Source organism: Lagopus leucura, unplaced genomic scaffold (assembly GCF_019238085.1).
Source record: "Lagopus leucura isolate 7727_CA_CO unplaced genomic scaffold, USGS_WTPT01 Super-Scaffold_100022, whole genome shotgun sequence".
Classification (NCBI taxonomy): domain Eukaryota; kingdom Metazoa; phylum Chordata; class Aves; order Galliformes; family Phasianidae; genus Lagopus; species Lagopus leucura.
The window spans coordinates 985,296-1,007,429 of record NW_024962275.1 but is presented as its reverse complement, the minus strand read 5'-3'; the positions used below and the strand labels follow the sequence as shown (position 1 = coordinate 1,007,429).

The 22,134-nt window shown below is 49.0% G+C and overlaps 1 protein-coding gene across 2 annotated transcripts; it reads right to left on the bottom strand.

The window, feature by feature from the left end:
- Nucleotides 1-1,325: 1,325 nt before the first annotated feature.
- On the bottom strand, nucleotides 1,326-21,889 carry NR6A1 (nuclear receptor subfamily 6 group A member 1). Of its 2 annotated transcripts, none has more exons than XM_042879307.1 (9): nucleotides 21,826-21,889; nucleotides 15,703-15,933; nucleotides 13,522-13,577; nucleotides 11,450-11,607; nucleotides 10,342-10,566; nucleotides 9,515-9,769; nucleotides 5,138-5,259; nucleotides 2,979-3,131; nucleotides 1,326-1,979 (listed from the first exon to the last, which is right to left on the bottom strand). In XM_042879307.1, the coding sequence occupies exons 1-9, from the start codon at nucleotides 21,851-21,853 to the stop codon at nucleotides 1,891-1,893; spliced, it is 1,317 nt and encodes a 438-aa protein (XP_042735241.1). In that variant the 5' UTR covers nucleotides 21,854-21,889; the 3' UTR covers nucleotides 1,326-1,890. The 2 variants fall into 2 exon arrangements, with proteins under 2 accessions (XP_042735241.1, XP_042735240.1); XM_042879306.1 differs by having other exon boundaries at nucleotides 10,342-10,569; nucleotides 21,826-21,888.
- Between the last annotated feature and the right edge of the window lie 245 nt (nucleotides 21,890-22,134).

Here is a 22,134-nt window from a genome sequence, read left to right as displayed (position 1 = left end):
GAGCAGCCAGGGCTTCCAGGCGGCACCCGGTGCCCCACATCGCTGCTGACCAACCCAGAGAGTGCCAAGCCAGTCTCACAAGGGCTCCTGGGCTTCCACAGAATGAGTACAGGGAAGGAAAGATGACTTTGGTGAACAACATTTTTCTCCCGTTCACCGTCAGATTCATCTTCATCTAATAGCAGCTTCAGTACTTTTGAGCAATATGCAGCTGTTATCAGGACAAGACAGAAAGGGAGCAACTGGATCCTCCTACCCTGAGCAAACAGTAGGTTTTTCCCAGAGTATTTTAAAAACAGCAATCAAAAGATCACAGTAAGGACACAGGGAAAGGACTCCAGCCAGGGTAGCTTGGCCCTAGGATGACTGCGTCTTCCTCAGCTAATGAAGGAAACCAAAATAAAAGCACCTCCCCTAAACTCCCCAGCACCACTATGGGAAGGACACCATGAGATTACCCACGAGATATTCAAACTGAGCCAAACGCCGGGATGGAGCAATTGCTCAGACACCTGGCTGCCATTAAGCCATTCCTCCACGCGCTGAAGTGGTGTGGAGGTTGCTGGATGGAAAAGCCCAACCCAACACCTGGGACAAACAGCTTACCAAGCTCTGTAGTCATACCCATTTTTTCTGGAAAGAAGGGATTCCACTAAACAATAAAACTGTCCTTGCAGGATACAACCATGGGCTGTGCACACTCCCCGAGTCCAGCAGAGAAAGCCATGCCAGAGGATCCTGGAGTCCTTTCTCGCCCTTATGCAGGCTGCATTTCACTGCAGGATAAGTTAGCAGTTCCCATAAATGAGCTGCTTCTGATGGCTGCAATGCAGAAGTTTCCTCAGTAGTCAATGACATCTTGGGGGAATACACTAAAAGGGGCAACCCTGCCTCTTCCCTCAGTAGGTTTTTCCTGTTCTTATGAACCTAAAATGGACTTTAAGGAAGCAATTAGAATGACAGTTCTCACTCTCTCAAAAAGAGTACCTTACTGCTGCCATGTTGGGAGCCTACTATGAACTGCAACAGCACAGTTTCAATCCAACAGAAAGGTGTTGCAGCAACAGTGGCAGCCCAGCTGGGGAGCCTAGGGGAGGAGGGCAGCTCAGCATCGCCGGAATGAGGGTGAGAGCCCTCCTTGCCTTGGGAGCCCTGCAATCCTGGTGTCAGGATTCAAGAAAACTGCAGGCACCACCTGCATCTGAAAACTGCTGGAGGAAAAGAAACCTACTGGGCAGACAGACTTCCTTTCTTCTCCACTCCCTGTCTTCTTCCCTTTTTTTATTTTATTTTTTTTAGGGGTTTTTTTTTTTTTTTGGTTTTTTTTTTTTTTTTTTTTTTAGTTCTTAAACAAACAAAAAAAAGCTTGGCACTTCTCTAACACCCCCCTTTTCCAAAATTGTCCATCTGGAATATTGACAGCTCTGTCAATGAGGCAGTTTGCATTCTATGACAAACACTTCTGGATACAAATCATGAAAAGAGCAGTGTGCGAACAGCATCTTTCCTTGAGGTAGTCTTAGTCATCTCAGTCCCCAGCCCCAAAATACAAAAGAACTAACCCTAACAAACACTGCAACTTTAAACATCTTCACATTCTGTAAACTGCTGGAGAATGCATCTGCTGCATTCATACAGAACCATGTGCATCGTGTTGAAGATCATACATTCAACTCTGTCGTGAAATAAATATATAAGGAAAAAGAGTAAAAAACAAAACAAACAAACATAACAACCCAAACAAAAGATTCTTGCTACAATGGCAGGGACACCCGTTGCCCTGTCTCAGCACCTCCCTCCTGCCTTGATGATGTTTCCCCCATCCTCTGGAGGTGAGCCCGCTCCCTGCCTGAGGCACACAGTAAGGCACGGGCCGGGGCCAAGCTGGGCTCACTCTTTGCTCACGCTTGTCTTGCAGGAATGCAGAACGGCCTTAAAAAGGAGAGGCAGCTGCTCCAGTGGGACATTCACCATCTTTCCTGTTAAGAAAAAGATCAGAATTAGCAGCCATTCCCGAATCAGATTTCCGAGAGACACCTAAGCCAGCTCCACTGATGACGGTTTTACCTTGAACCTTTCAGAGAAACAGTTAATCATCCTACGGCTACATTAGACATTTGATACCCATTTGGGCACAACAGGATTTATTATTTACTGAAATGAAAGCTAAATAAATGGGCAAAGTCAGATCAAAATGATTTCTCCACAATGGAGCAGTATTTATAGAAACTGGGAAAGACTAAATCCTGTCTCTCCTCAAACTCCCTTGTTGATCTCAGCGAGTAAATTACGTGAGCTATTATGTGATTATTATCTGGTTTGTTACAACAGGGTAGGACGAAGCACACTGAGCCTTGACACAAGGAGACAAGCATCTTCCTTCACTGTAACATCTGGGAACAAACGATGTCTTAATAACACCAGATCCTGCAGATCTAATTAGCGGCACAACCAAGCTAGGAACTTCACCTGCATGTCTCAGAGGTGCCGAGGCCCAGAGCAGCTGAGGCAGGGGGGACCTGCAGGTCTGCTGCTGCCCTGCTCACTGAGCGTCCCAGGCAGTGTGCAGGGATTTCCCTGCCCCTCCTGACACAACTCACACCAGGACCACACCTCAGTGCTTGAGACAAAATGCCTCTGAGCTGGGCAGGAGGGGAGAAAATAAAATATGAGCCTGAGCGAAATGCTGAACGTGGGCACTTTGGAGGGGAGGCCTAACTCCTTGGGAGCAGGGCAACATGAGCACACAGCACGTGTACCTGGCACAGCGGGACAACATGGCAAGGAGTCAGCCTGGGTGAGCGACCTGGGGGTGGCAGAGATTGCCTCAAAGCCAGGGCTTGAACAGAACGAGGTCTCACATGAACGCCATCCAGCACCCTGAGCAAGGATTCCATTCTCACATGTTAACTTTTTTTCAAAAGCAGATTTCGTCACTAGATCAAATGATCGCAGCGGGGGAAGAGCTCAGAAGTTACCTGCAATATATCGTATCTCTGGCAAACACATCATTAAATCCGGAAAACGGTTTGGCTGGTGTGGATATTTGTACTCTGTGAAGTCCTGGCAAACGTACCAGTACCGCTTATTCAGCTGCTCCAGTTGGGATGCATTGGTTAAACCCCTAATGTCTGAAAGAGAATATGACCAGAGTGATGAAAACATGAGGAAAACGTCTGAGAACAGCAGCAGATTCATGGTTCTTCAGGAAGGACAGACTGACTTCTAAAACTCTAATCTGGGTCGCTGTTCTGGAGGCTGAGTGCCCAGTTACACAGCGACTTCGTGCCCGGCGAGTCTGGGCACAAAGCCTCCTTCCACAAAGGCATGGAAGGGAAGAGCTGAAGGCCTAACCTGCTCATCTTCAGTGCTCAGGGCACTCCCTCACAGATAACAGCTCGAGCAACCTTAAATCCCTGCCTGGCTTCTGCAAAGCAGCTGCATGTCAAGGTTTTGTCCTCACAGCAGATCCAATGTAATACTTCCTCAGACAGAAACACGGTGATTTTGGTTGTATCATCTTGGCTGAGGAAAGCTTTTGACTATAATTCAAGGTATCATCATATTTCTTCCCATCTGCTTATGAATTACGTCAAACGAGCTTTACAAACTTGTCAAGTTCTTATTTTAAAATTCAGCTTTATCCATGTCAGGCAATGAACACGAAGGAAAATGGACATTCCCAAGCCATCAGCGTGGCAGGAAGTGCCACTGCCACCTTTCAGCGTGATCAATGACATTTGCTGGGTGTCCTGGGGGGGATCCAACGCATTGGATACGGAAACTATGCGACCCTCACTGCGGGCTCAGCCCTGTGAGACAATCTGACGGAAGAGGCATTTATCTGCTGCCCAAAAGCTGACTTTTAAAAATAATTTTCAGGTATGTCACATAAAAAATTGCAAACTTCAACTAAAAATAAAAGAAGACAGGAAGTTAATGAAAATACATTTTGGAAAACAATGGAGACAGCTAAAGAAGTGTCAGGAAACTGCCCAGGGAAGCAAACCGGAATCTGAGCCCGGGCACACATTGAAGCGTCAGCATTATCTCCTGGTGAAAATGAGTGGGGGAGGAGGGAGTTTTCTGCACATTTTACAGACTGCAACCATCTTTCATAGTATGAAAAACTCTGGGGACATTTATTTCCAAAATTACAGCTGAGCACCATCTATTAAGCATTTTCCTCTCCATACTTGTCTTCATTTATGCACACACAATAAAGGAGTGTCTCAAGAGGTTCCACAGACATGAAATGGCAACAACCAACTACTGGAAAGGGAATCACAACAAACCTATTGATTTCAAACTATTTCAAGCCCACCACATTTGCTAGAGCTGACCAGGATCTCCTCACATGCTGAAGAACTAGCCCACATTTCACTTTGCACTGACTTATTTGAAGATTTTCAAGGGCACTGCAACAGGCTGAGCTGCTGGCTCTAATACAGTGATTAACCAACAGGAGGATACCATCCCTCGTTAGGCAGAATCCATTGCCTGCACATAAGTACTTCTTTCCCCCTTTAAAGACTTAGCATTAGGAATAGGAAAATATATTGACGAAGACTCTAAATAGGAAGCCAACTAGGTGACCTAAGCAAAAATCCTGAAGGTAAATCCCTTCAAGAGTCAGGAAAACTCCACGAAGGGAAGACCAGTTTTACAAAGCCACCCTCCCAAGCAGACGAACAAATGCATTTTCAGTTTGGAATCTGTGAAAGATTGTTATTTACTATGGAAAGAAATCATGCAAATTAATTGTTGATTTGCCTAAACAGTTATCTACACCAGTGTCACTTCCAGATGACTGGTGAAAAGTTCATTGGCAGCTGGTTAGAAATTGGCCACCCAAATGTTCTCCAGACAAATGTTACCAGTCTCTCTGTTACACTCTTACTCTGATATGAACATTTCAGATACGTTCCAACTGTATGTATGGCACAAGCACTGTCTTTGGTGTCTACGTTTAAAGGCAATAAAAGCAACCAAGCAAAAGCATTCCTTCACTTCCAGAACTTCCTCACACAGATGTCTGCTATCTGCATGACAGCAGAGGGGTTGCAGAGCCCACATCAATCCCTGTGTCTCAGGTCCTTCCTCCAGCAGGACTGATTCCTTCTCTTCACTGACTCACCTTGATTTAGGAAGTTAATGGCTTTCATGCATGCATACTCCTCGTTGCTGACCTTCAACTGGTTGAATTTGCGGAAGAGGTAGATCAACCGCTCCATCACCTCCATCCCCTCTTCACTGAATCTGGAGGACAGAGATCACACATCAGCATATTTGGGGCACAGTCCACGTAACAAAAGCAAGAAGCTCATTTTAGTAACTTCAGAGATTTTTAAATCTTGCAACAGTATTCAGAAACCCTCACCAAAACTGCTTCAAGTCTGCTGGGACTGTTAAATGGAAGTAGAAGGAAGTGCTTCAGTTTATCTCCACCCTGCTCCAGCTGTCCAGTGGAGCACGGAACATGCAGTTACCTCTCTATGCTTACAGGCAGGCTGCTTTGCCTCTCTACACTTGTATTGCCCCAGGTCACCATCAGGACAGTGCCTTCCCACCTCACAGGGCAGGCATTTTCCTTCACTTCGTATTTCCAATGCCAGAAGTGCCCACAATTTCTTTTATCTGTGTAATACCACTTGAATTAACATCACAGAATCACACTGACCCAAGCACAACAACGCTCCCCAATTATGTAATGGACAGGTGAGCACCAGCCATCACCTCCCTAAAATTCCCATGAGTAAATAACAAAGATTCCATACTTCCACACAACCATATTTATTGCCCATTATGCTTTGTTCGTCTTCCTCGGCTCAGAGCTTCTTGTGGTGAGACTGCAGTAAGGCCAGGACCCTCCTCAGAAATACAAATATGCACCAAAACACAAATAACCAAGGTTAACGCAGGTGGAGCTCCAGGTTGCAGACACAATGCCTGAGGTTAATCATGCAGTCTAACTAAGGCTATTTCCTTCTGAAGCCCTTCCCCCAAACAGGCCATGCAGGAGTCACTGTGCTTTCTACACGCACTCTGAAACCCAATGGCAGCAGCACTGCCACCAGTGAGGGCTGTCATGGGCCCACTGCTGGCACCTGCAGCCACCACTACTGCCAGTCCCGAGTTCTCCCTCTATGAGGTGTGTTTGCTTTTGAACGCGTGGTGCTTGCACTCAGAGCTCCCAGTTCCCTGCACGGCCGCCCTGCTGTTTGTCAGCACAGCACACAGAGATGGACTATTTGTCACACAGCAGCATGGGCTCAAAGCAAGCAGGTGAGGAGATACAGTCCTGTGGGGGAGCCCAGTCCAATACACATGACTATAAACATCCACAAAGTTCTATAAACAGGAGGGGGATGAGATGTTTCCACAAAAACCATCAGCCTCAGACACAGGAAGTCTGTTAAAAACAAGCTGCAGGCTTCCCTCTGAGCTCCCACCCCGGCCAAGAGAAGCCAGAACCCAGCAGGTGGCAGAGGGCAGCCCCTCGCAGAGGGAAACTGCCCTTCCACCCCGGGAAATGGCCTGATGCAGAGCTGAGGGCACAGAACCCAGCCCCGTGCTGCAGGGCAGAAGCAGCAGCAAGCTGCAGGGTGCAGAGCAGCTCTGGTGCCTGCAGGCACTGCCCACGTGTGCAAATGGCCAGTACCGGCCTCTCCTGAGTGCCTCTCACCACAACATCACTGGTTTCAAAGAAATCGTGTATTGCATAAATCCTCAGAAGTGGGACAGAAGTGTTTCGGGAAGCCTCAGCTGCGCTCTGCCATTGTGCCGCACAAAGAATAAGAGCGCAGCCAGAAAGTCAGCTCTGAATAGAACGAAAATAGAACTCTTCTCAGTGAATAACACCTTATTTTGGCATGTATGTTTGTTTACTTCAAAGTTATTTGTAAAATGCACGGTGGAGGTTGGCCTCAGAGAAGTGAAAACAAGCTATCTGAACTTCGGGTCAGTTCTTCAGGAAAGTAATATTGTAAGTGATGAAAGCCTTGTCGGCTAATCTAAAGTTGTACAAGTTTTCTTGCTCTCAAGCTGACATTAAAAATCTTGCAGGTGCAAGATTGCAAAGCTCAAGAAGTTAATGAGCACAAAGACCACTCAGTTGTCTGTGGAGTTTAATTGTTTTTAGAGCATGCATATTTTTACCAGCCACTCATCACTTCATAAATCCAGGAGAGCTCTTCTCTCATTCCTGCAGTTGAACTGTCTTAGTTTTCCATGCATACTTTCCTCCCCCTTTCAAACAAAGCTGTTCTGTTTTTCACAGCCCTATTTCTTCCCGAGGACCAACTCCTCCACACACCTTTCCTCGCAGTTTATACCAGGCGAGTTTCTGGCTATGGGTTATCAGGATCAGCTGGGAAGAGGGGGAAGAGAAGTGCTATCAGAAGAGTGCTGGGAGAGGTCAGGAATCCATTCATTTCATATTCACCTACAGAAAATAGCACAATAAAAGAAAACATTTGATCCAGCAGCCCAGGAGAACGTTCAGCCTGCTGTTAGAGTGGAACAAGACTCAGGAGCTCATCCGATGCGTTCAGTGCCACCTACCTAAGCATTAGAGTTGCTCCTGTCATTTTGCAAAATACTGAAATAACCCCAAGGAGTTGGACCAGCACAGCTCACAGCAATTGTTTTCAGCCGGCTGTGAGATCAAACTTCATTTTGCAATAACCACTAATCAGCACAGAGTTCTCCAAGGAAACGGAAGCTCTTCAAGAAACCTCTCCAGGCAGAAACCTCTCTTCATGAGTTCCTCACAAATCCGAAGGAAACAGCTTGTCAGGAGCGTATGTCCCCCTGCCACATGCAGGCAGTTTCACTATGGAGAAGCTGCCACAAAGACAACAGAGACTCAGCCCTCATCTGTGCAGCTTCCCGCAAATGGCTTTTGGTGTGCATTTTCCTATTTTCCTTCATGACAATTAGCGATACTTGAAAAGCTAAATCAGAAGAGACCACAGCAGCATTCCACTCCTAAGAATGCCTATTTTCACCCATGTGCACAGATCTCCTCTGAAGGACTTTTGAGGCTACGGGCTTTGAATCGCCCTTTCTGAAGGGGGAGGGCTCCTCCTTTGTCCTGTTTTCTTACCTCCCGCTCGTATTTATCACAAACTCCAAATGAAACACACTCTTCTCTTTTGAGGCTCTGACCAGGACAGTGCAAACAAAAGGAAGGATGAATATAGGAACAAGTGCTATTGTGCTTCCCTCTGACCCACGCTGCTCCCTGCAGGAGCAGCACCAGGCACAGGATGAATGGCAACAGCCGGGCTGAGCATGGAGCAGGGACTTGCCCCAGGAAACAAGGCACCTGTGGCCAGCCCTCACCTCCCCTGTGGCCCTCAGCAAGTTGGTCTCCAAGGGGTGAAGGGAGATGCACAAAGGAACCTCAAGGAACTGCTTGGTGATACAATGACCTGAGGGGAGAGATGTATTCTAAATCTCTCCTTAGTGAACATTTAGATCCCCCGATGACTCCTGCAATGTTGCCAAGCCTAGCACAGGCAGAGCACCAACAGAGCAAACGATAAAGCAGAAGGTGGGCAGCAGCCTAGGTAAATCCCACCTATTTCATCATGATATTGTAAGATTTTGACTGCTGCCAAAAGGATCTGTTTGGCACCAAGACTACAGAAGGAAGAAAAAAAAAAAAAGCATGAAAACCCAACACCCTGGCCAAAATGATAAATGACAGGCAGGTTACTCAGAGCATCAGATAGTACAGATTATGGAAAAACAACAGCTAAGTTGCAACATCTTTACATTTATGAAATCAAAACAATGAAATGGCAATTAATAACAAACACTTTGATAATAAAGACAACTAGCTTTGTGAACAATCTTTCCGTTGCCCAAACAATCTTTCAATAAGACCTTTTGTATCTCAGGGTTACCCAGTGTCAGATTAATTTGCTTCATTCTCCCTGCAATAAAGTTGGTTTGTAGGGTTGTGCTGAAGTGAGATGGCATTGCTATAGGAGAGTCACCCTCAAGATGATGCAACCAGCACATCTTTTCTCTTCCAATAGCCAGAAAGTCTCTGTCCAGCTATTTGCTCAGGCAGCCAGAAGCCTCTCTGGCTGTTAGTGCTGTTAGCTTGAAAACAAAAGCTAAAAGTGGACTTACACTCACACTGTGTTTTTTTTCCCTCACGGTTTGATTTCTACAACTTTCATGAAAGAAATAAGAATAAAAAAATGGATTTAAAACATGTAGCAAAGATCCTTAAAGAAGGATGTAGAGAAAGTTCAGGTAAAATTAAGAAGAAATCTGCTATGCTCTGAGAAACACAGAACAGCCACAGAGATTAAGCAGAAAAATCGTCAGTCTCAACAGAAACCACAAACTGAAATCACAGGACATCCACTCCAGCTTCATGACCAAAAGGAAAGGAAACATCCTACACCTCCCTTCATTCAGCACTGACTACCACAGCCTGCCACATATGAAGTCTCAAGCACACACCGCCAGCACAGAACTCCCACCAGCACCTCACCTGTGCAGCTCGTCGTCAGAGGGCGAGTACTTGGAGGTGACATCTGCGAGGTCACCAAAGATCTGTTTGCTGTAAACAGTCAGCGAGGAAAGCAGGATCAGCTCCTGCCAGGTGGAGCTGAGCAGGCAGGTATAGTCCTTGATTGAGAGTTCACAGAAGAATGGCAGCTTCTTGATCCAAGCAATCTGCCTGAAAAGCAATTCATCCGCCAGACGACACAACAATGCAAACAGCTCTGCCTGAGTCACTTTATACCTGCAGGCAGAGTTAATATGAAGGCATAAAATTAAAAACACAGAATGACACAATCTGAGAAGGCACTTGAAAAGCAAGAAAAATGTCACCAGAACTGGTGTGCGAGCACCCGGAATGCCGGTGCCCAGAGTGTCACCTGGTGGCAGCAGCAGCGATTGCCAGTGCCTGCTGGGGCCAGAGGAGAACGTCTACAGCTGGGGCTCACCCCAGGCAGCACCTCTAGGTCCTGGGCACAGAGCAAGTGGTCCCTGCAAGCTGACCCCACTTTACTCCAGTCCCATGTACTTTTCCAGCTGTGGTGCTTGTCACCAGCCCTTGTGCATCGCCAGTGCAACCTCAGGGTGAAACCACTGAACTCCGTTGCCACACAGCCTCAGCCCAGCACATACAGACTGCACTACTCTGCAAAGTCCCAGCCACAGGCACGGCCCCGCCACAGGACAGGCTCTGGATTGCTGCCTGCAATGCGGCTGCAGCAGCTCCCCAGGCTCCCTGTACCTGCAGCACCCCAGGCAGCACGGCAGCTCATGGCAGCGCAGCCTGAAATGCGCAGCTCAGGGCTGCACACTCACCCGTCTTCAATGAGCATCGGTGTGCCGAGCGGCTCCAGGTCCTCCGCTGACACCAGCTGGTTGATCAGGCTGTGCGACTGGGGGTCCAGGCTGCGCGTCTGGGGGGGCACCAGCGCCGAGTGGGCAGAATAGCTAAAAAGGTGCGGGAGGTACTGATAGTGCGTGGACACTGGCGTCCCAATATACTGATCCCTGAGTGCAGCGAATCCGTTCAGCTCCACGGACCTACTGGAAAAGGTAAAGTTTTTTAATATACTAAAAAAACTCTGCCTCGTTCATTAAAATGTTAAAAATCCACCTACAGAATACATGGATTAAAACAGAAAAGAAAAAAACCTCAATGAAAGAATGAAAAAACCCTTTGTGTTTAAATCCTACACTGGAAATAACTGAGGTGCAGATCGGGTGCTTCGTGCTGAGCGCGGCTCCGGCCAGTTCCTGTGAGCAAAGTGCTGGGAGCAGTTGCTGAGCAGCCATTCCGAGCAGACGCCCGACTGCAGTGAGCACTTCCACCCCTGCTTTCTTAAAGGAACAGAACTTGTGACTGTAAATTAAATAGTTCATGTCAGCAGGGAAAGCAAATACCTCCTAGCTTACAGTACAACTGAAAGCAGATGGACTGCAAGCCTGAGATCCTTGCTGTGTCCAATGCTGAATCAGGAGGCCAGCACTAACTGGTAGCTCACAAACACCACCACCAATTAGTAACCTAAATGGAATCCATTTATTTTCAAAATCTGAGCACAGAGAAGCAAAAGAGCTTATACAGATCGAGCAGTGAAAGCTAATCAATTCTCCATAATCTGCAGGAAAAAAAATAAGATCATTACAAATTAAGAGCTCTAGTTCAATTATTAACATTTTAACTCAACATTGCCTTTTTTTTTTTTTTTCTTCAATTCAACATGAGCATTTCATCTCTCAATTCAGTACTTCTCAATCCAGTTACTGCCTTTCTGAAAGTGCATTTAGAGACGTAAGGATGTGCAGCACGTTCAGCTCGCACAGAAGGATTCCCAGTGAACTTCTCCTATGCTGACCCCAGGCATCACTCAGGGAAACAGTCAGAATTATTACAAGATGAAACTCTTCCAGACTCAATTCCCACCTTGAAGATGGAGTAGACACAGGTGAAGGCTGGTTGCTCTCAGAAACTCCATTTCCAGGGGAACTGTGGTCGCTGTCTCCATTGTTGCTCCATGACATGTTTGCCTCTCCCTCAAATTCTTGTCCAGACATAATTCTTTCAATCTCCTCCTCCGATATCTTTCAGAAATAAGATCAGTGCAGTTAGTGCCAAGCTGCTACTTCCACTGAACAGAAAACAAGGCAGAGCTTCCACATGCGAACGCCCGCCGCACTGAGCGGGGCTGGAGCCGGCCTGCCCTTCACTGTTCCTACAAACACCACATTCTCCCTTTACATTTAACAACACATATAAAAAATTCTATTTACAGCTGATGTCGGTGACCTTCAGCTCCAGCAGTACAATTCAAGCGTCAGTAACAGAGCAGAGAGGAATGGACACACAAAGGGATTATGTCAGACACACACAGCACTGCGCCGTAAATCAGCCGCTGTCAAAGAGCGCAAACCCACAGAGCGGTTGCAGCCAGTCCATTGACAGCATCACTCAGTCCTGAGCGTGGTGCAACGCTTCAAGGAGCTGCATGTGCTCCTGGGGAAGTTACATCAGTTGTGAGGAATATGCAACATCCACGTTTTGAGCTTTTTTTGGTTTAATTCTTTGTATTTCCTCTTAGCAAGGCTGTCTGTGCAGGGGGAGACCTCGCACTGCCATGATGCAAGAAAGGGCAGTGAACTCTGAGCATCATTTTCAAGTACCTAACATTGTTCAAAGTTTATTCCAGCCCTGGAAAACTGTTAGACAACCACACTAGGCTTACCAGGTACAACATCTGAAGAGTGCAATAATTAAAGAGCTGCACACCAGGACATGGAATTGATGGCATGATCCATGGCTCAGCAGTGACCAACCACACGGCGCTCAGAGGGCCAGGGCCTGCTGTGACTAGCAGAGGCCGCTCTTCTATTAAAGCTGCATTTTGCAGAGAGGCATTAAAAACTGAGTCACCACCTGGCCAGAAATAAAAGTTTGTTCTTCCTTGATAGACCCACGTGGACTTTAAGAATCAGTAACTAACAATATAAATATGATGGCTGCAAACAGCAGAAAGTGCTATATGATTTTTATTATGATTTGAGCTGCTTCCCTTCCACTGCTGGCAGCCAGTGGGGCTGCAGGAATTCTTGCCTTGGTCAGTCACAGAGGATCTGCTCTTCCTGGCTGCCTGGCTTTTCATGTTTTTCATTTTGCACGGTAGTGAGTAGTGCTTTCATAGGTACATTGTCTCAGAAAATGCTTTTGGTGTTCTTTCTGTTTTACTAAAATAAACAGTAAACTTTTTAAAGACTGCTTCTCCAGAAGCCAGCTGGAAACAGCCGTCATGCCTCACACACACAGTACAGGCTGCTGTGCTGAATTACCTCGCTTTTTATAAGACGTCTCCAGACAAGCTATGTCATCAATCAGCAAGACATTTACTGGGAGCTCCTCTTGCAACAACTTAAGAAATTGCAGTGCACAGCCTACAAGATTTACTGGGAGCTTTGAAGGGATTGAGGTCCCTGTGCTGCTCACGAAGGACAAGCAGCTCTGACGGCTCAAGCAGCAGTGCAGGGATCCCAGGCTGCCCATGCAGGCACACACCATGATGCCCCAAGGCTGCAACGCGTCCTCTCCCACAGACAGCAGAGTTGAACTTTACTTACAAACCTACTGACTGTGGCATGCACCTGCAGCAGACAGGGTGGCCAACCCTTGCTGTGTTAGCAGGAGGCAGGGATATGTCTGGGGGACCTTTGCCAAAGCACCACTGCCCCTGTGTCCTCCCAAAGGCGCTCAGTGCCTCTTTCTCCACTCCAGGGTGTGCTGCTCATGACTGGCTCCCAGCAGCTAGAACCAGGAGTAATGGCAAGCAAAGCACTTGGAAAATGCACCTCCTGCAGAAATTACTCACCTTCCCCATCCCAAAATGGCCAGCTGCTTGCCTTTCCCCAGCCACAGCAGGGAGAAACCCAGCTGCTGCAGAAATGACTGCCAAGGTCGTCAGAACAAGAACAACAGAGAGCCCTGGAGAAATTTCTGCATGTGCTCACCTGGACAGGTCCAATACTTTTGTTTCTTCCTCCTGGCATGCCATCCTCTCTGATTGCTGAAAGAAGACAACCAAATCTTGGTAAGCAACAATGCTATTTGGTATTTTAAAAAAAGATATTTATTTACTATTTTAAAAACAATTTTTATGTCTTAAAAGATTAATACTGCTTAAAGTGCTTTGCAGCGCAGTGATCCTCACCCCAAGAGCAACGTATTTCTGTGGCAACAAACATTACTCAGAGAGTTAAGCGAGATTCTCGAGCAACAGAGAATGAAGGAACGATCAGTCCTTTATGACAATTTTGTATTAATTTGAGGGATGGCATATGGAAAGCAACCTTACTGCTCTTCCTGAAATAATTCAATACTAGAAAATGAAACGTGAACAGTAGAACGTCTCAGTCTACTCCATTCAGCCCATGAGGCCGGTGCAGGCCTGCTGCACCCGCACAGACTCCGCTGATGCTGTAGACAACACAGAGATAAAGCACCTCACTGCAGCTGGCTCACACTGCTGCTGTTCCAGAGGGTCAGCTCTCCCAAAGCAATCACCGAGTTAGCTGCACACAAACTACCCACTTAAAATTCAAGTGACGACACCGAGCTAAGCGGTTTCATTTCAGAAGAACAGCCCGGTGGCTCCATACAGCAGTTGTGTCCAGAAAGCTCTTTAATCAAATTACAGAAAGCTGCAGTGAAGCCCAATTACAGGGGTGCTGCTGGAGCTCTCCTCCCACCGCAGCAACCCCACGGAAGCAGTGTCTGCGGTGCCTCCTCTCCATCTGATCCCCATCCCCACGTTTATCAGGGCCCAAGCTGTTTCCCAGCAGCCAGGCAGACTTGGCAGCAGGCTCTCCCAGCTGCACCGTGACCTTGTTGCTGTCCCTGCTGTACAGTGCATGGGGATGGGGGGGCTCTCCAGAAGCAGAAAACTAGAGAAAATCTAAGTGAAAATTCCTGTAGCAGGAATTTCTTGTACCATACCTGGAGATGCTTGGCAATACCTTCTATTTGCTGAGATGTTTTGTATGGATATCAGTGAAGATAAATACCCAACTCAGCCTTTGTTGACTAACGCCATGCCCTGCTGTTTATAGCTCTGTCTCGGAACTCCCCTGTCTCCCAGATTACAGTGCATTCAAGATGTTTTGCCTAAGTGCAAGTTTTGTAAGCCTCGCTAGCTGCGTAAGCTGCAAAAAGGTGTTTGGGTTTGCTGGTAGACCATCAGAAGGCTTCCAGAGGGCTGGCTGGTTCAAAACACATATTGTCCAGGAGAGCTGTCTTCCTTCTGGCAGGCAGGGCAGCCAAACTCTCCTCGAAGCAAGTTCCTTCAGAAGTTAAGCTCTATGGCTTATCTGGATTCAAAAATGTAGATCTAGTTACGAAGTAACTTTGCAACTTGATTATGCAATAATTTTCTCATACTGGCAAGCCTGTCCCCAGGAGGCAGCACGGGACTCACTGCAGGACCCTGCTGAGCCTGTCCCTTCCTCACCAACTGCACTGTGTGTTTGGGAGGTTTCTACCTTGTGAACTCTGCAAATGCTTAGGTGTAGCTCCAAAACCCTGCTGCATGCAGCAATCCTGAAGTGCTTGCAAAGAGTCCTAAATAACCGCCCACGAGCAGCTGTGTCCCATCCCCACGAAGGCGCAGCTGCAGGACGAGAGACCTCCTGGCCAGGAGATGGCAGCGCTGCCCCATGGCACGCAGCTTTGTGCCTGGTGCCAGGACAGACAGCAGCACTGGATGCCTGTGGGAGGGCATAAGGTGTTCTCCATAGAATGGGGGCATGCAGCAAAGACCAGGATGGCTTTGGAACGGCTGCCACAGCCCCTGGCCCTGCACAAGGGAGAGCAGACTCAGCTGACTCCCAGCAGAGTCAGATGTTTTACAATAAAATACTCCCATTTATAAAATTCTGATGACAAGATATGCTCCCACCTGTGCAAGACTGAGCTGGGAGGAGCAGGGACTCCGCCTGCCTTAGGGACAGGGGTGGGAGAAAAGCAAACCAAAAAATTTGAGATAGGCCAAGATTTATTTACATGGTTGCTTATTCAGGCAAAAAAAAAATTTGGTTATTTACGCTGAAAAGGCAAAGGGTGATTCTGCCTGAGATTAGCTACAACTTTTGTTTCACACCCAGAACTCCACCACTGCCAAGCTCACGTTTCTTTACCTTTCCGGTTCATCCCCATCTGGAGGCATTTGAGCAGCCGGCAGTACTGGCATCTGTTGCGCTGCTTGCGTGACATGACACAGTTCTTGTCTCGGCTGCATCTGTAAACCCGCTTGTTGCAAATGCTCCTTTTGAAAAACCCCTTGCAGCCTTCACAGGAGATGATGCCATAGTGCAGACCCGTAGCTCTGTCCCCGCAGATCAGGCAGGTTCGCTGATCAACCCGGTCATCTGGAAGAGAAGAGAAAGGGCTCTGCGGTCAACAAAACAACTGCACCACGCCATCTTATCTTTTCCAGTGGGACTGGAGTTGCCCCCATGGCCACATCCCAAAACCTTCCCAAAACAATTTCATTTCACAGGTGCTCATGCTGGATCCCCTCTCCCAGCCGCCCAGGCACCAGCCAGCCCTACTGCCAGGCACAGCAGTACGCAGGGCTCCATGGCTAAACCATCTCAGCTCACCGCATCCCACAGGATTCAAATCCAGGAATTCTCAATAAGTGACAGCAAGAACAAAGAACAGTACACCTCAAATTTGTCTCAAAGTCAGCCTCTGGAAATGCTCTCTTTTTTAGTCATGATTTACCAGAAATGTACAGCCGTTTGGAAAACTGGGTACTTCTTGGGTTACAAACTGCACAGCAGGTCCCTGCACTGAAAGCACAGAACGCCTGGCAGATACCAGCAGGATGCTGCACTGCACACAGGAAGGCAGCACTGGGATGGGGGCAGGGAGTGGGACACGGAGACACGGCCACCTCCGCAAAGACCCACTGCACGCACCGCATCCCGAGTGTTATTACCAAAATGATCATGAGGTTAAGCTGCCACGACTTGATTTTACTATTCCTTTTCTAAACCTTTGGAAGGCCTCTGGATGACAAAAAATGTAAACTGTATGACCCCCAGCAACAGGAGCTGTCATATTAAACTCAGTATCTTAAGACTGTAACATCCCCTCTGAGACAGAAGAGGAATGATGCACTGCACAGCAGGAACCTCTGTGAGCACACGGTAATCTTCATAGACATGGATGTCAAATGGAAAAGAAAAAGAAAAAGAGGGCTAAAGCAACCAATTTTGTTAACCTAGATGTATGCTCACTATCTAGAGGGACATCTAAGTCCTGCTTCACGTTAAAAGTTAACTGCATTAAAATGATGGCAGCAAATTGCACCAAATTGCTTCAGCCTTATGCAGCAACAGCTGACCAACTACAGGCCAGAGGAACCTCTCCCGCATCTCCTGCCCCAGGACTTTAACCTAACAAAGTCCTGACCATGCAGCAGAGCCACGCTCAGCAGGTGGGCACTACTCCTGTGTGCAATGGGACACGTACATCTGTCACATCCCTCACTCAGCTTCTTTCCCAAGTGTCATTCATTATGTGGACGCATGGGCACCCTACCCTGGCAAGGCATGGGAAGAACTCGGTGTGGGTTTTGGTCACAGGACTCAGGGAACCGCGCACCTGCATCTCACTGTGCTGCGTTTCCTCTGAGACCTGGTTAAGAAGGTTTCATTTTGGTATTTCTTAGCCTCAACACAACTATGCACAGACGTGCACTGCTGCCCGCAGCTTCCACAGGCACCAGGAGGTGGCAATGGCTGCACGGAGCTCCAGGAATGAGTGCTGTGACCCAGCTCCTGCAGCCAGCCTCAGCCCTACACAAAACAGAGCAAACTGCTTAAAAGGCAGAGGGAAGCATGTACATCCACCAGAGGCCTGATGTGTGGAATCGCTCCTTTGCTGCCTAGGGTTCAAATCACACAACAGAATCTGCTCCAGAAACTCCCATAATAGCTACAGCTCAAATCAGCAGGGAAATGGGGAGCATGCAGCCTGGGGTAGTTACCACACACAGAACAAAGCTGGAGGAGCAGGAGAGGAGCAGGAGCTCCCCAGCAGAGCACTACTCCTAGGCTGTGCCTCAGCCCTGCTGCCCGGGGCCCTTCTGGAGCAGCAGGACAGCAGCCACAGCCAGGTGCTCTCCGATCCTCACGAAATCTGTATCAGCTGACAAACCTCTGGGTTGCTCCTTACTACCAGAGAACACCTGAGCTCAATAGCAATAAATGAGCCAAGCCCATTAGGGTCAGGAACAAAACCAGTTTTCAGCTCCACGAGCCAACCAAAAATCTAAGCCAGCTGCTGTTCTCATCCATACCTTTCTCTGCTCAAACCCAGTAGTAACCACAACCAACTGGCAGTCATTTTTCAGACTTAGCAATGAATAGCATGCAAGTTCACAAATGTCACTGCGATTGTTCTAGAAACTTAAAATAAAGGCCTAGGCAAAGGAAACACAAACTTTAACTGAAGAAGCCTTTGTGGTGTCATTGCTGCTCCACAGCACTCCCAGTTCTACAGGACTGACCAGCTCAGGTATGTGCCCCAGGAGGCAGCAGGACCGACCGTGGGGCTCCCAGCAGGCTGGGAATCTCGCTGGAGGCCCAGCAAACCCCAATTTGGAACTGCATCACCTCCACCTCCAGCTCCCTGGTAGCTGAGGGGGCTGAGCAGTGGCCCCATGCAGCACTCAGCTCCATTCCTCACCCCTTCTATTCCCAGAGCTGTGAACCTGGCCTGCAGCAGCCTCACACCCTGCACAATGCTGCAAACCCACACTGCCCTCCCCTCGCACGCCGCACAGCACTGCGATCGCACACTGCCATCACACGGGCTGCAAGCCAACGGTGGGGATTTAAATGAGGGCTCATTTCCAGGCACAGCTTTTTGTTATGGGAAGAATAGGGCTGTCGCCAAGAGAACATAGGAAGCACGGCTAATGAAAGCGGCCAGGAATCAGGGCCTTCCCTCGCAGTGCCCATTTCCCCACTTAGCAGGCAGTGGTGTGAGCAACCCCACTGCTGCTGGAACCTCAAGCTGCACGTGCTGTGCTGCAAAAACTCCTCACCAGGACGTTTCCAGATTAAAATTCACCGTAGAACAGTGGCACACACCACAAACAAAAGAAAACAAACCTCCTGGGAGCAGAGAAAGAGAAGCCCATGTACCCTGTAAGCTGCTACTCCAACAAAACTGCGGGATGAAAATAAGTGCCTGAGAGTTCCAGCGGTTTAAAAAATCCTGCAGGAACTGTGGTCAGGTCACAATGATCCTACTGCAGCCTACGGGTCTGCCAGCTCCTGACCTCTGCTATTTTTCACACTATTTAGTGCAAGATCCTCCTGTGAGCCAACACTGGGATCGCTGGGGCTGAGCCTTACAGAGCTTGTAAAGCACAGGTGGAATGAGAGCAGCCTTGCACTGGGGTGCCCTCAGCTCCCTTCACCTTGAAATTTCACGGGAACACAGTAGGAACAACTGTTTGAAGCAAAGAAGCCCTCCCTCCTCCCACTAATTCCTCTGGTTTTAACAGCCACACGTGACAATACTCACTAAGAACCAAAGCCGCTGATAATGAGTTATTCCAAATGGCTTGCATGTGGTTCATCTGGAAACATCCTTCCTTTCAGCTCTCCTGATGGGTCTCACACATAACGGCTCATACACGGGATATTCCGGCTTTGTTCTCACCACCTATTGTCGCAGGGGCCACTAAATCAAACAGTTGCTGCCACGACAAAAGCACTCACAAAAATCTCAACCTCATCTTGAACCCTGAAGATTTTTATGGCTACTCTCTCACTAACCCCTCCCCAAAGCCACATTAAAGGATGTATTGTTTTCAAAGGTCATGGTAGGCTTCATACCGCGTTTTAATACAACGTAAATTCTACAAGAATATTATGATGTTACACAAGAGTCACACAGACAGTGCGAGGGAGCGGGGGGGACCTCTGCTTGTCTGCACGGGAGAAGCCGCGCACTTGTTTTTTAAAAGACTTACTTTTTCCCTCAATGAAACGAGTACTCTTGATAATGCTAAAAAAATAAATTAAAAAAAATCCCTGTGAATTTTCAAGAGGAAATACCTTAGATTCCTACTGAAGCACACAGCACTCAACTTTCTGGGCATATTTGTACACAAGCACAGAAAACACAAGTACAGAAAGCATTAAAGCACACAACTGAGCAGAGAAATACAGTGCAAATAAAGTGCTGGGACTTGCGTTCGGGCTCCAGCAAGCATCCATCATCGCTCACTGCTTTCGGGACAGGCTGGCAGCACCACGCGTGCCAGGGGAACAGATGCCAGCAGTCCCAGGGCTGCAGAAATGCTCTGCAGCTCAAAAGCACAGCAGCTCCAGCTGCCGTGAGAGCTCTGCCAGGAAACAGAGCCCACGTGCACACGCTCAGAGCACTGCCTGCAGCACCAGGGCTTTGCAACATTGACACCTCCGCACCCGAGGCAAGAAGATGTAAAACCCCCACTGGGGATCCCAAAAAGGGAATTTATTGGGATTTAGTTTTGTTGAGAAGCGATGATGGAAGTTGCAGCTTGCAGAAATTCCAGCTTGTGCAACTGAACACACTTTAAAGCAAAGAAAATGTCCCCTTGAGAAGAAGATTACAGATGACACTCAGCACTGCAATTTATCAATAGCTTTAACATCTTCACCACCACATCTCGTTCCTCTGCTTCCTGACTCACTCTCCCTGGAGCTCTGGGCTCACAGCACTGCTCAGCACGCTGAACTCCCAAGCTGCTCCACACCAGCTGCCAGGGGCACAGGGAGGGCAGCTCACACGTGTTAAATCCCACCCAAACCTCACTTGCCTCTCCCCTCCAATGATGCCTCAAACACCAACAGACATGCTGAGATCACTTTTCCCCTTTCTCTTACCTAGCAATTTCTTTCACTTTCTTTTCCTTTCAAGAAAAACAGTGACTGAGCTGCTGGGGCCCAGGCATCGCCCTGGGGAGCTGACACCAACCATAGGAAAGGTTAATAGCCTCAGGATAGAAAAGAGAAGGGGGGGAAAAGAGGCAGCCTGCTGCCTTTCTTCTTAATGTAAAAAGATGTCATGCTAAGGAGGCACAGAGTGCTCAGCCAGTGCACCTATGTGCGCTACCTCACCCACTAACTGCAACCAACGCATACAGATGCATTCCATATCGATTTGTTCCTGCAGAAGGATTTAGCCAAAAGAAATCCCCTGCCCAGAAGTCAGGGGAACCCCGTGACTCTATGCAGGGACACACGTCCCAGCTGAAGGGCTGCCACCAGTGCCGTACGGCTCACCTGGAGCACAGCCTGTGGCAATGAGCATGGCACAGCTCGGCACAGCTCCGCACGACCAGCTGCACAAAGCCCTGGGAACAAAAGCCCACTTCACCAAACTGTGCCCCAGCGCAGGGAATGGCAGCCTGCAGCTGCTGCGGGGGGAGCTCTGCCCACATCTGCACATCAGCACAGAGCTCTGCTTCCTCAGCCGTCAACTTTCTGTAAACCCAGATAAAAAAAAAAACAAAATTCTGCTGTTCCAGCACGGCCATGTGCTCTTGATTAAAATCTGATTGAGACCATTTTTTAAAATTGATAAGTTGCAAAGCAGCAAGATTGCAGCTTCCCATCCTACAATGACTGCGCTACCGAGACCAGCTGGACGAACGAGCACAGAGCCGGGTTAAGGAAGGCCGGCCGGGAGCCGCAGGGAGGCAGGCCCGGCACAAGGCAGCTCGGGCCGGGAGCACCCGACGCATTTCCCTTTAACGCTTTCACACGAAGTATTTCTGTCCCGACTCCGAAGCGCACTTAGTGGGGCTCTGCCACCGCCTTCGATCACGGGGAAAAAAAAAAGCCGTGAAATATCTGCGAAGTAGCGCTGGTCCCGGGGGGATGGAGCTGCCTTATCGGGAGCCTGCATGACCCCGGTACCATCCGTAATTAACGATACTAAAAAAAAGCTCTTCCAGATGGTCCAACGGATTAGGAAGTTTCAAATACAAACAAATCAAGCCACAGAACAAACGATTTTGTTTTAATTGCGTGCCGCGCAGAGCGCAGCGCCGGGCCGCCGTAACCCAGCAGCGGGAGCGCAACAAAGCGCCGCGCTCGGGCCGCCCACGGCCGCACTCGGCTCTCAGCTCCCCGCTCCCACCGCCCGGTCCGGACCCGCAACGCGCAGCCGGGCGGAGAGCGGGCAGCGCGGCCCCGAACAAAGGCGCCGAGCGAGGCGGTCCCGCTCCGTCCGTCCCGGCCCCGCCTCACCTTCCATGCAGGTCGAGTCCCGCTTCATCCCCCCGGCTTCTAGCGGGGCCGCCTCATGGTCGCGGCGGCGCGGAGCGAGGCCAGCGGCGCGGCCGGGCTCCCCGCCTCGGCCATCGCCCGCCGCCCGCGGGCCGACCCTATGCTAACGAGCCGTGATGTCACCGCGGGGCTCTGCGGGCGGCCCCCAGCGCGGGGCCTGGCGGGGCTCGGCCTCCTCCGCTGCCGGCCGGGCCGGGGGCGGCCCCCGGGTAGAGCGAGCACGCAGCGCCGCGGGGCGGGGGGCCGGGGCTGCGGGACGAGGCCGGGCAC

Coding starts and splice junctions, on each gene's coding strand:
- NR6A1 (XM_042879306.1), bottom strand. CDS start 21,853: ATGAAGCGGGACTCGACCTGCATGGAAG. Junction 10,570..11,449: donor GTGTCTACTCCATCTTCAAG/GTGGGAATTGAG, acceptor TACCTTTTCCAG/TAGGTCCGTGGAGCTGAACG. Junction 3,132..5,137: donor CATTAACTTCCTAAATCAAG/GTGAGTCAGTGA, acceptor ATTCTCTTTCAG/ACATTAGGGGTTTAACCAAT.